The 13,316-nt window shown below is 51.5% G+C and overlaps 1 protein-coding gene across 4 annotated transcripts in view; it reads right to left on the bottom strand.

Moving 5' to 3' along the window:
- CYFIP2 (cytoplasmic FMR1 interacting protein 2) overlaps positions 1–10,865 on the bottom strand; it is a gene marked incomplete at both ends in the record, with an annotated part of 39,299 nt that extends 28,434 nt beyond the window's left edge. Inside the window, 9 exons of one of the 4 annotated variants that reach the window (XM_084215918.1) lie at positions 1,151–1,242; positions 3,982–4,086; positions 4,996–5,124; positions 5,751–5,847; positions 6,145–6,326; positions 7,016–7,117; positions 8,555–8,632; positions 8,712–8,801; positions 10,749–10,865. In XM_084215918.1, coding sequence (XP_084072044.1) covers positions 1,151–1,242; positions 3,982–4,086; positions 4,996–5,124; positions 5,751–5,847; positions 6,145–6,326; positions 7,016–7,117; positions 8,555–8,632; positions 8,712–8,801; positions 10,749–10,865 — 992 coding nt within the window. The remainder of the gene's footprint in view (positions 1–1,150; positions 1,243–3,981; positions 4,087–4,995; positions 5,125–5,750; positions 5,848–6,144; positions 6,327–7,015; positions 7,118–8,554; positions 8,633–8,711; positions 8,802–10,748) is intronic. The other 3 variants (XM_084215921.1, XM_084215919.1, XM_084215920.1) reach the window with 3 other exon arrangements.
- Positions 10,866–13,316: the final 2,451 nt, after the last annotated feature.

The following is a 13,316-nucleotide window of genomic DNA, read 5'->3' as shown; positions in this document are numbered from 1 at the left end:
TTTCAACCAGTTTTTGGGAGAGCAGGGGAGGGTTGCTCCTGGCAGGCAGAGAAGCCAGACCCTCTGGGGTGGAAGGGGACGAGCAAACAGAAGCCATGACACTGCAGGTTAGTTCCTGTCCTGCTGAAGAGACAGCCCAGCCTGGCTGCTCCTCAGAGACACCAGAGAAACCAGATTTCCACCCAAGACAGTCCCACAGGTGGAAGGGCACTGCCTGCTGAAAGCCTGGCTGCCACCCACCACTGCAGCCAGGCACAGCTCAGCCAGGCTGTGCTCACGAGGGGTTGCAAACCTTATTCCAAGGACATCCAAACCTGACAATGATTCTCCTGGCAATCACTGAGCGTGATGCAAAGCCACAAACACAAGTGGGGCCTGCTGTGACTGAAACAACAGCTGTGCATTCATCTGATGGAGCAGCAAACTGCCTGTGAGCCCAGGCCACTCCTGAGCTCTCCACTCCTGCTCTTCTCCCACAGTATTCAGAATCATAGAATCATTAAGGTTGGAAAAGATCATCAAGATCATCCAGTCCAACCTTTGACTGATCACCACCCCGTCAGCTAAACCAGAGCACCGAGTGCCACATCCAGTTGTTAGTGCCACATTCGGTCTTTTCCAGCTCATTAATTTCCAGAGCGTCTGAGCCTCTGATTCAATCCTTATGGCTGCCATCCTTCTTCATGAGCCCTGCCTGAGCTAGAGGAGACACCCTGGCTACTGCAGAGATCCACTGCTGCGTTCATGCTCTGGAGGATTTTGTCCTTGTGGCGCAAACTGTGGATTAAAATCTCCCAGAGCAGGGACACCGCTCGCACTCACACAGCTCGCACGCACTCGGCGCTGCCCCAGCCCGCGCACCAGCCACCCTTCCTGCCTCCTGCCTCCCTGCCAGCCCCCTCCCAGCCCTGCCTGCTCCCAGGGCATGGCTACACAGAGCTTGGGAGCTGGCTGCACCCCCAGGGCCATCGGAGGACAGCTCCCCATGCAGGGACGGGGAGGGAGACGCGGGCACACAGAGCTGGCACGCCGGACTCACACCTCACAGGGACACACACACGGGCACAAGGCTGGCACACCTGCAGGGCTGCAGCCCCCACGGCCCTCAGGACACACACAGAAGCCAAGAGACATTATGGCAGGCACTCACTTGGATTTGTTCTCCTCATAGTGAGCACTGGTCTTAATGTATCTGGCCAGTTCTATCTGCATATCGCCGAATAAAGGAACCACCTGCAGCTGCTGGAAAAGAAAACAAAAGATGGTTGAAACATGGCAGAGAGAGAGAAAGAGGGAAAGAGAGAGGGAAAGAGAGAGGGAAAGAGAGAGGGAAAGAGAGCCTGGCCCCAGCACAACACAAGGGACTCCAAAAAGGCATGCTGCACCTCTGAAGCTTTGCAAAGTGTCAGGATGTTTGAAGCAAAGGGCAAACCTGGACCCAGGGTCATTTCACAGCTAGGAAATGACTGAGAATGATCACAAGGCTTTCTGTGGGAGGAAATCACTCCCTGTGAGGGCTCTGGAGCCCTGGGCTCACTGCTACCAGGCTGGTTATGGCCAGAATGGTTCAGCGCTGTAACCAGCCAGAGGAAAGGCTCTTTTTGCAACAAAAAGAGAGAAGTGTGGTCCTGAGCAGGCCTGATTGTCTCCCAGCCTAATCCTCCAAGAGAACAGAGGGATGAAAAGCCAGCATGTTGCTATTCTGGACACCCAGGAAGGTGTCAGCTTTCCCCAGGGACTCAGCACTGTGGTTGCTTGTGATTTGTCTTAAAACTTCTCCATGAAGAGAAAGACACAGGCAATGTAACATGGCTCTGCTTGCCCTTCACATCTCAGAAGGTTTTGGATTGGAAATAAATTCCAAGTGCTCTGAAGATACCTCAAGCTCAGACAGGTCCCTCCTTCACTAAACTTCCACCTGCAAACAAAATCCAACCAAGGGCTACTGACAGCTCTTCAATAAAATATGAAGCTTCAACTTCACCCAGCTACAAAAGCCTTGCCCCAAAATTCAGGAAAGATGGGGGCAAATTCCCTGTCCTATTATCACACACTTCTCTTCTCAGGCTGAGTTGTGCACAGGATGTGTAATGCTGTCAACAGGGATTCCCACTGGCACTTCCATAAAAGGTTTAAATGAAGGGGAAGTTCATTTTCACCACTCAAATTCCTGGGCAATCCACTAGAAATTTAATCAGAAGGCAATAAGCAGATGTAGTGAAGGAGTAGTTGGTCTTTCCTTATTGAGATCTGATAGTTTGGAGTGGTACTTTTCTGGTTAGGTGAGACCATGGTAGATGCTGGAAAAGTGCAAAGGGAAACCAAGCTGGAAAGGAGAAAGTTACCCCATGCAATGGAAGGTTTTTTACCTCATTCTCTGATGGCCCACAGCAATGAACAGCAAACCTGTCTGAATGCACCAAGATGACCAAACTCTACAGATTACACTGAAGGCTTGATTTAGAGATTTTGCTGAATTAGCAAAGCTGAATCAGGGAAAACCCAGAAGAGTCTAAAGGATGATGTGATAAAAAAAAATCACCTTTGCTGAGCAGCCTCCCTAGTGATGGGAGGTTTTTAAACACCTCATCATTGCCCTGTCCAGAAGGCTATGGTGTCTCTGGCCTCCTGTTGTCAGGGCTGTCCCCAGGAAATGGTGCAAACTGGGGTAGACAGGTCCCCCCTTGCCCATGGGAACCTTCCATCAAACCTGGGCTCACCTCTTCCCTCCCCTGCACACACCCAGCACATCACCCACAAACTGAACCTCAGGGCAACAAGCAGGGAGACATCCTCCATCCAACACAATCCCTTCATCCAGGCTCCTCACCCCACCTCTGGGGGAAGTACCAGGGACAATCCACTGTGCTGGAAGAGGAGAAGGAGCCCTCTGTGCCCTTCCACAAATCATCGCCTTCCCGTTTTCCCTGATCTGGAGCAAGTCTTGGTAACAGAAACTGATCTTTCCATCTCAGGGGAGAGATTGATAAAGGACTCAGGAAGGACTCCATCTGCTCCATCTGGGAAATTCTGCTGTCCTCCTGCTCCCTGCCACCAGCTCATTTGTCTTTTGCTAGATCCCACCATGCCTCCCACAGCTGACCTGCTCCAAACCCAAAATGCCTCCAGCCCCAGCCTGTGCCCAGAAGCAGTGGAAAGGAGGCACCACCTTCCCTGAGGTGCTGTGTGGGCTCTCAGCCTCCTCTCCCCCAGCAGGGTTATCCCAAACCTCTCCTGTGCTGAGTGGTCCCAGGACAGTGCAGCCTGGCCTCCAGCTGTGGATCAGACCATGGCCAGATGTGCTCCAGCAGAGAGAGGTTGTGTGGCTGCTTCCCACCCTGGCAACACCCAGCCTTCATGGGCCTTTCCCCAAAATCCACATCTCAGACCAGACTAAAACAGTTCATCAAACCACAGAGTGACCCTTTGACTGAGCACCTCCAAGTCCCAGTTGACACAAACTCCCCCAAAAGCTTTTCCTGTGCTACAGGGAGCACAGTTGATATGTGAAATAAAACTGCCAGCTGTGTCCTCTGTCCCTCAGCCCAGCAGCTTGCAGAGGGACAAAGAAGCAGAACCATCAGACATCAGCAAACTAGCCAGGTGTGCTGGTGGCCTGAAACCACAGAGAGTGCAAACCTGCCTCAGGAATGTGCACAGACAGAAGCCATGTCAGCTGGGCACAGCCATGGAACAGCCCCTCCATCCTCTGGCCCCGGCAGGGAGCAGCCAGAGCTGCAGCTCCCACTGCAGAGCCAGCCCAGCACTGCTCTGCACCCACAGCCCTGAGGGTCAGCACTGCTCCCCTCAGCCCTGCTGCCATTCCATCCCTCAGACTTTGCCTAGATAGCTCCTCAGCCCTTTGGGGTTTTTGTAAATGATTGCTGTGGTTTGTTTTTTGCCAGCAGCACGTGCAGTGGTACAGGCTGTCAATCCACTGGGCTGCAGTAAACACCAGCCTCACACAGGCAGCTCACTGACCTTGAAGAATTTGTCTATTTTGCTAAGGTTGATTCTCTTCTTGGCATCCAACTTGTAAATGTTGCTGACATTCCCATCCATGAGATACAGGCCAAACCCCATCACCTGGAGAAGATGGAAAGCCAAGGTTTCATCAGCATGAAGTCAGCAGCACAAGCCCAAGACAGTTTCCATCACCCAGCATGAGGAAAGACCTTTCAAGTTCCTGCTACCACCTGATCCTCATGAGGAAATGTTTAAAATGTGCCTGTATCTGCCAGGAGGCACATGGCAGGGAGAGGACACGTGATGGATTGCTCCTGTTGTCTGTGCAAAAACACAGGATGCTTCCCTTGGTTATTTGTTCCTCCTCTACCCACATAAAAACAACCCAAAAGTTTTCTCCACCCAAAGGCAAAAGTTTACTTCTGCAGAAGAATTTAAAATATTTTCCTGGATTGATTTCCCCCCTCTCATTAATTCAGTACAAATCATTACAGAGAGTCAAACTCCCCACACTTCAGAGAACCTGAGCTGACTCACACCATTGTAATGAAGTTTTTATGGTAATAGTGACTGCAATCATTTCCAATAACTGACTGACAGCAAAGAAAAATACAACAAATAAAGAGATATTTTGGCATGTTTATCTTGAGAACTCTTTACAGCCAGAAAAACAAACCTGGGAGCATCTGCCTTCTGCAGGGAATTATTGCTGGGATCAGGCATCAAGAAGAAAATTCTGGGTTACAAAGTTGGTGTTGATTTTACAATGTCCTCCGCAGTTACACAGGTCAAGCCCATGTTCCTGCACTTCCACGCACAACAAAAAACCCCTTGCAGCCTTGGAGGATGCAGGGCACCCACCAGTGCTCTCACCCACCATGTGCTGGGCACTGTCTCTGCATGCCAGCCCAAAGGAGCAAAAAATCAAGAAACTGAAGAGAGATGTTGTCCTAGGAGTGAATTTCATTTTACTAAAACAACAGTGAAACTATGCAAGCACCCAGCCCTACAAGCATGGCCCAAGCTCACCTTTAAGAGCATGTGCTTCTCACTGGGGGTGAGATACATCTTGTTTTCATAGTAATCCACACAGATGTTGACAATATCAGCCAGCAACTCCTCATAGCCAGGGATAACCTCTAGCTGTTGGTGCAGACACTGAAACACAACAGAAGCCACATTATCCACATGGGCAGAGGAACGGCAGAAACCAGGCAGGAAACATTTCAAGGAGTGAGAGTGGAACAATAAGAGGTTCCTTCAAACCTCATTTATGCTTTTCTTAAGTTTACCAGCAGAAGACTGAGCTTATGGCCTGGAAAAAACAGCCTTTCTCTGCAGGGCAACTCTTCAGACTGATCACAACACCCAAACATCAGACAATGAGATGCAGAGGTGACTCAGCACACTGCCCAACTCCTGTCTCTGGGATATTTTAACCAGTTAGAGAACCAACGGAGCCTGTGAGGTGTGGAGGGCCATGGGGGCTGAGCTGCAGTCCCCATGCAGCTGCAGGGGATGGAGTTTGGGCAGAACCTTCAGCTCCCAGAGCTCTTCTTACATCTCAGACCTTGATCTTTGCCTTAACATAGAGACCTCCAAAGCCACCCAGGATGACACATTAAGAAACACTGCTAGAATTACACAGCCTGACCAAAAGACCACCAGAGCCAGTGGCAAAGACCCAAGAGCAGCTGCCACAGCTGAGGTGCTGTCAGCCTCAGCAAGGTCACTGCTCCTTTCTACTCGTGGAAGGTTCAGGGGCTCAGAGAAAAGGGACCTGCCTGAGTGATGCGGTTGTGGTTTGCCAGGAACATGGAGAGGTTCTGGGACTCCTGGATGGACTGGGGGTCTGCCATCTTCCTCAGGAACTGGGCAGCTCTGGAAGGGACAAATCCAACATCACCAAGGGTCACTCAGCCAATGTGAGACTGTCACCACACCCACCTTCCCTGTCTGACCTGCAGCAACGCTGCAGCCTCGGACCCCCCTGCATCACGGCTCTATTCACCAAGAGGGAATTGAAACACAACAGGGCTCAGAGATTTGCCTAAATTCAGAGAGAGAGTCTGGGACAGCACAGAAACCCCATCTCCAGCCCTGATGTCCTCCTGCCCTCACTGCTGGTCAGACCAGGCACAGTCCTGTCCCCATTCCCACCACTTTGTCCCCTCTCACCTTTTGTAAGCAGAATGATCATTTTTCACGCTGCACTTCATGTTCTTCAGCTCATCCAGGACAGCAAACATGTTGATGAACTTGCCCAGAGTGAGCAGATAGGCCTCAGACACGAAGTCCTTCCTCCTCTCAGCGTGGCACAGGCGCTTCACCTCGCTGCAGAACCGCTCGATGGCCTTGCGCTGCGGGGCAGGGGCACAGGGTCATGCACCACCAGGGGAACCCCCTCCACCCCAGCAGCTCCTTCAAACAAAGCATTTTTTGGCTGGGGATGGAGGGTCTGAGGTTCCTCTCTGCTGTTCCCATCCAATGAAGCATTGTTACAAATCACTGCTCAAAAACGTTCAGTGCTTGAGGGGAGAAAGGGGCTCAAACTGCACTGCACTCCAACTGTACCTGCCCCAAGTGTGGGGTGTTCTGCAAAATGAGGCTGCATTTTTAGGTGGGACATAAAGGCCTTACAGGATATAAAACCTAAAAATGATTGTGAAACTCAGCTGCAGCTGGTAATAATGCAGGTGGTGATGGAGAGCCCACAGCAGCTGTGACTGTCACATGGCAGTGGACAATCAGCTCTTCAAATCAGCCAAAATCGCCAAAAAAGAGGAGCCTGTGACACCCTTAGCTCCAGACAGTGGGCACTCTGGGTCTCCATGAACCTGAAGGGCTGAGGTGCGCACTTTCCCAAAGGGAACTGAGGGACTGAGCAAGGGACACACAGATTTCCTTTCACACAGGTCCCAGGTTTCTGCTCAGGTGGCTGCAAGGGAGAGACCTACTGGGGACTGGCAGGCAAGGATAGCCCAGCCCTGCTTGGGATGTTAACACCAAAGTAAATAGATTATTTTTACTTCTCTTCTTGATCAGTTACCTGAAAATACATGAACTTCATAAGCTTGGTGACTTCTGGCTCCAGGACTTCCACTGTTTTCTCATAAATCTCCACTCGGTTTGGCTGCTCGTTACATTTCACCTGCATTGCAAAGAAAACCATCTGTGTCAGCATCAGCTCCTAAGCCAGCTGTGGGTCACTGTGCCACCATCTTCTCCTTGCTTCACCTGGAGTCCTGTCCCCACCCAAAGACAACAGAGGCACCTGAGAAGAAGCTGGTTCTCAACACAACAGGTGAAAGCAAATGGGGATATTTCAGATCTGAAATTCTCTCTGTGCATTCTAAAAAGGCACAATCCTGACTCTGGGGAATAAAAGTCTCCTAATACATTTGTCTGGCAATGAACACAAGCATGGAGCCTGGACGTGCTGTATAATATTGTAGCATGAAGTTATCTGAGATTTGTGCTGCCAGACACACAAGAGACCAAGTTACAGCTCTGCCAGAGCCTCACTGGGATTATTCTGGTTCTGCTGAGGATCCATTAAAAATCACTGGGCTTGTCTGTGGCTGACAGCAATGAACTGAGTCACTGTCACTGGGCTCCTGGGAAGCTAAATTTAAGGACTTACTCAGTTGTCATCCATCCCACTTCCAAAACAGTTACTTGGAGTCATTATCAAACAGGGAAAACAGCAGCTGCCCAGGGCATCCTGCTGCCCTGCTCTGGTTTTGTTTGCAGCTGTTGCTCCCAGAAGGCTGTGGCAGGGCTGACAGCTCTGGTGCACGTTCAGTAACCCAGCAGCTGATGCTCAGGGCATGGGGGGACACATCAGCCAGCCTGGCATGGGGATGGTGCCAAAGAGCCTTGCCCTCCTGCAGTGGGCAATCCAATGTCCCTGCCCTGCTGATCCACACTGCAGGTAGGCAGTGCCACAGAATATTCTGAGCTGGAAGGGACTCACAGGGATCACCAAAGCCCAGCTCCTGGCCTTGCCCAGGACAGCCCTGAGGATCCCACCATGCATCAGTGGCCGTGAGGATGCAGTGGGGGTGGGAGGAGTGGTGCACACCCAGGGGCAGGCTCTGTTCTTCACCTGTGAAGCCACAGCCTCTGATGCAGCAGGGAGCTGCACTGACCTAGCAGGGAGAGTGGGGTGCTGAGCACAGGGGTCACTGCAAGATCCAACCTGGTCAAGGTGTAACTGAACCCTCTGCTATGGCATTCTCTGCTCCTCCATCACACACAGCACTGCCAGCAGCCTGAGGGGAGCACAGGGGAAGGGGCAGGGACCCACAAGCTGCTCAGAGAGGCACAGATGCCACAGGGAGGACACTACACCAGATGATTTGTAGTGCCACCTTGCCATCAGCTTAGCCACAGCCTTCTGCTGGAGCAGCCAGGGGAGGCAACAGCAGCAAATATAAAGTACAAAATCAGCAGCAGGAATCTCCTCATGGCTGGGTCTCAGCATCATCTGCTTTAGCTTGCTTTGCTTTTCCTGCTCTTCTGTCTCCACTCCAAACTAACCCAGACCCAAGACAAAACCAAAGAGGTGCTCTGGGAGCTTGACTACCTGGGGGATGGCTCGTGAGCAGCTCCTCCAGGTGTAGAGCATCACGGCGTACTCGTGGCCTTCCTCCAGCATCTCATTCTGAAAGACAGAGGGATGCTGCTGGGACAGGGCAGGCACTGGGGGCTCAGCAGCCTGGGGACAGCGCTGGGGGACTCACCATGCTGGAGTGCACCGTGGCCTGCTCGATGTACCTGGCAATGCCTGTCACAAAGGCGTTCCTGTCTTCAAAGTTTGTGTCAAAATTAGCCTGTGGGCAAAACAGAGAGACAGGGATTAAACACAGCTGGTTGTTTGCTCACCTGGTACAGCCTAACATGGGATGTGCTGGCAAAAAGCAGAATTAGTAGAGCTGCTGGGGCAGGGGAGGAGCTTGTGATCTATTTGTGGTGCTGCACCCCTGGGTCTGAAGTAGTTTCATACGTACACACACCCTGAGATGATTTAGGATCACACATGGCTGTCCTCCAGGGAATATGTGTGGAAATATGGCAGTCTGGACTGACATTTACAATCCTTGCAGAATTAAGCCCAACTTTACAGCAGCCACACCAGAGAGAAAAGCTAGAGCAATTATTCTAGGGATTTTAGCTTGGTAACTCAGACAGATGCAGCCTTATTAATTTCTGTTTGTGCCCTGGCTGCTAGGGGAAGACCACATCCTGTCAGCAGGAAGGCCAAGGGATAAACACAGAGAAAGGGCAGGGAATGAGTTGTCTGGAAAACATAAATATGAAAGTCAGCCCTCATCCAGGTGCTATTATCAGTGCTACTGTTGCTCTTGCAAGCACAAACAGTTGTTGGGACAAACATTTGTTCTGGAAGCTGTGATGCAGTTTTGGGTTGGGACAGGGGAGCAAGAAACTGCAGAGGCAGGTGGGGGATGGAAAATCAGCTGCCCTGGCTCTCTGGAGTGCCCTTCACGTGCCCTGCACTTGGTGATTTCCTCTGCCAAGGCTGGCTGATGCTACCTGCTGCAGGGCAGGGCACACACAGGCCCCAAGCACCCAGAGCTGCTCCTTGTGATGACAGCAGCACTGCAGCAACCACACTCACCTCAGTAACTGATTTCCTGAGTAGCAAAGCTGGGAGCACAGACCTGTGGCCACAGGGCTACTCTTCTTAGTGCCTCCAGGACATCACATGTGACCAGTGTGACAACAAAAGCTCAGATTGCACGAGCATTTCTGGCTACACACAAACTGAGTATGATGAGGAAACAAGCTTGGCCAACATCTCCAGCTTAGAGGAGGTTTTTAGGTCCAGCTGTGTGCACAAACTCATGGCCCTGAAAGGAGGCTGTGCCATAAGGCTGGACCCTGAGCCCCTCATGAGACACAAGCCAGCAAAGGCTAAAAATTTATTGAAAGAAGAGATAAGCAAATAATTACATCAAGATTTTTCAGGGAGAGTTGAAATGTGAACAGCCCAGAATGACCTTCGGGTCTGATAACCCACAGAGACACCAAAGCCGTGGAATGAGCCCGGGGTCTGAGCTGCTGTAATCCCAGAGCCCTGCACACAAGGCACAACCACCCCACTGCTGGGGTATTTGTACCCTGCCAGGGTGAGCCAGCAGCTCAGGAGTGGCAGGATGGAGAAAGGAACCCTCTATTATATTTAACCCTGGGTGTGTGCTATAGGGCAGGGTGTGGTGGCCAGGCAGCAGAGGCATCCCACTGCGGGAGCTGTGCCCTGGGCCCCTGCCAAGCTTTGCCTGGTGAGTGCAGCTGCAGCTAAATGTGAGTTGTTCAGGGCAGAGAAGTGGTTCCAGCAGCTGCCCTCCCTTGCATGCCAGCAGCTCCAGCTGTGCTAGAGGCACAGGCCAGCCAAAGTCAGGCAGGACTTTGAGCCTGCCCCGCTCAGTTCGACGCACGCACGATCACGGAAAGGAAGCACAGAAATATGTGCACAAATAAACATCGCTGAGAACTTTCTGCTGTTATCACAAATCTTATCTCCTGCTTCCCACCCATTCATGCATTCTGGTCCTCATTTTCACTTGGCCTTAAAAGTCCCTTTCACCAAACTCTGGTGCCTTTTTTTTTGAAGTCCTTGGGAACAGATTTGTGGCTAGATCTGTTCTGAACACTTTCCTCATCACGCTGAACCCCGGATGTTTCCAGCTGGCTCTCACAGCTTTGCATGAGCTACTGGAACAACCCTCCCTCCCCTGTGCCTGGGGGAGCTGGAGCACCTGGTACATGATGGAGGAGGGAGGAGGCTCGATGCATGGCTGCTGGTCTGGCAGGGGCAGCTCCTCCAGCAGGTCCACGTTGGACAAGGCATCCTCGAGCGTGACGTGAGTCGTCATGGCTGCGGATGTTCAGCTCCTCTGCTAAATCTAAAGCAAAAGAGAGGGTGATAGACAGACAAGAAAACCAGCCAGCAGGCAGGACACTGAGTGGGAAAGGACAAAACCAGGGCACAACTGGCTGGCATTGCAGGGGACAAAATCCCAGTTTATGTTTTCCCTTCTCTTGTGCATTATACCACATCTCTATGTCATCGCTCTCCTGCGATTCAACAGCAGAGCAGGAATGCAGAATAAGAGAAAGACAACTACCCACCCAGGCACTTCTCTCTTAACTCTATGCAAAACTCTCTCAGCCAGAGCAGCTGGGTGCTGCAGTGCAGCTTCAGCAGCCCCAGGTGAAAGCGTGTGCCCCGAAATGCAAAGCGGTGCTATCAAGAATATCTCCTGAAGCAGCTTGATTAGAGAAGTATGACGGATGCTGACACTCACATGCTTTCCTCACACACATGAACAGCTCTGGAAACTGTAAACAACCAACTGCATTAAATCCCAGAGGTGAACTGGAAAGGCTGGAGTGCTGTGCAGGCAAAGCTGTGGCACTGAAAGCAACAAAAAAAGAAGCTGCTGTTAAATTTCCCTACTTTTACCACTGACGTGGCATCGCCTGCCCAGTCCCAGCCTGCCCTGGAGCTGCCAAGAGCTCCAGTTGCAAAAATGAAAAAAAGTACACAAAATAAAATCAAAGGGAAACATTTCTGAAAGTTCCCTGATGCTTACCCCAGGCAGGCACGCAGTGGGAACCACAGAGCAAACCTGTGTGTCCCTGCCTCCCCTGCCACCCACCTTGGCTGTGAATGCTCGGGCACGGGGGGATGGTGCTGTCACCCAGGCTGAGCCCTTGTGTAATCACAGCCACAGGGCTTCCCCAGTTAATGCCTAATCCTGGGCAAGAGCTGTGGCTGACCTAGAGCCTGTGTCTGCCAGAAAAACACCCTGCTGCACTTAGACATTCGGAGAGAGAGAATTCTTTAAATGTTGACACCTGATTCCATTAGAAAATCACACCCCCTCCAGTGCTTCTTGCCTCACTCAGAGCCTGTCTAGTTTAAAATGTGAGCCTTTGAGTTTCGTTGCTCTGATCTGCAGGACAGTAGAGCTCCCTAAATCAAAGTTCCCATCGAGATACTCACACATTTCAATATAACACCCTGCAAGCCAGCTAAGCTCTTTGCCTGCCTCATTACAGAGCATGTTTTCAAATCCTTTAATCATCTCTTTGGCTTTTCTCTAAGCTTTTGCAACTTTTTTTTTTGCCAGACATGGTAGCAGGCAGGACACAAGGCTCTGGCAGTGTCTGCACAAGCACCAAGTACAGCAGCAGCAGAACCACAGCAGCTCCTTTGGTCACAACAGCATCTCCCACTACCTCCAAGAAAATAAGTTTGCTTTCTATTTCCAGCACTGGGAGCACGATAAGGAGGATAATGGCTTTGGGACATCCATGGACAGACACCCAGCAAGGGCCACAGCTAAGGGGGAGGCACAGGGTGCACTCCTGGGGTGGCTTCATGGTGGGTCATAAGAGGGAAGGAGTCTGCAGCTGTGCCTCATCACCATGGGCTGCAGGGATACCTGTGAGCCTGGCAAAACTCATTCCTGCTCCACAAATGCCTCCCCAAGGCACCAGGCAGCTGAGAAACAGGTTTGGTTGTACCTGCAGCTGAAGCAGCATTAAATGAGTGCCTGGAAAATACCCAAAATCTCGAGCAGCTTTTCCCCTCCACACTCAAATTTCTGTTTCCTTCTTCACCCTCGTCTGGTAAAATGGTTTCCTGTTACAAATTGTAGCAACTGTCAAGGCCAGACATTACATTTCTGCAGCTTCCTCCCTGCCTGCCTGCGTGCTCCCGGGGCTGCTCTGCCCGGGGGAGGCTCAGCTGGCCCAGCCCCAGATGGACACAGAGGGACACAGAACTGCCCACCACGCTCCCCCACCATCCTCCAGCACCTCAGGATCACCACTGGCATCCCAGAACAACACTCCTGGCTACTCACTCATGCCTCATTACACACTTCAGGCTTGAGAAGGCAAAACTTCCCATTTCATAGCCTTGAGGGCTTTGTGGCTGTTTCTTTGGGCTCATTCCCCATTTTCTCCTAAGTCCAATTCTAAGGCCATTTGTGCAAGCTGTTGTCTGTTTGCTGTAACCAAAGGCACTCCACTACAACCCTGTGACACCCAAAGAGCTCAGCAACTCAAGGGACAAAATTATTGCTGCTGTTTGGGCCACCCCAGGAGAAAGAGAACCAAATCCAGCCTCAGGGTCCTGCTGTGCCAGGCAGTGCCCACACCTGGCAGGCTAAGCCAGTCCCTACCCTGAAAATGTTGCAAACAGGCAGAGAGGAAGGGTGCAGAAACACATGAACAGAAAAGAATGCATCAAGCCATTGCAAGTGAGAGGTGCAAACAGCCACCAGCCCACCCCATGCTTTGCCAAGGCTGAGAGT

This window comes from Fringilla coelebs (genome assembly GCF_963513975.1).
Source record: "Fringilla coelebs genome assembly, chromosome: 15".
Classification (NCBI taxonomy): Eukaryota; Metazoa; Chordata; class Aves; order Passeriformes; family Fringillidae; genus Fringilla; species Fringilla coelebs.
Note: the sequence above shows the minus strand (reverse complement) of the source record. Positions and strands in the feature narration are given on the sequence as shown.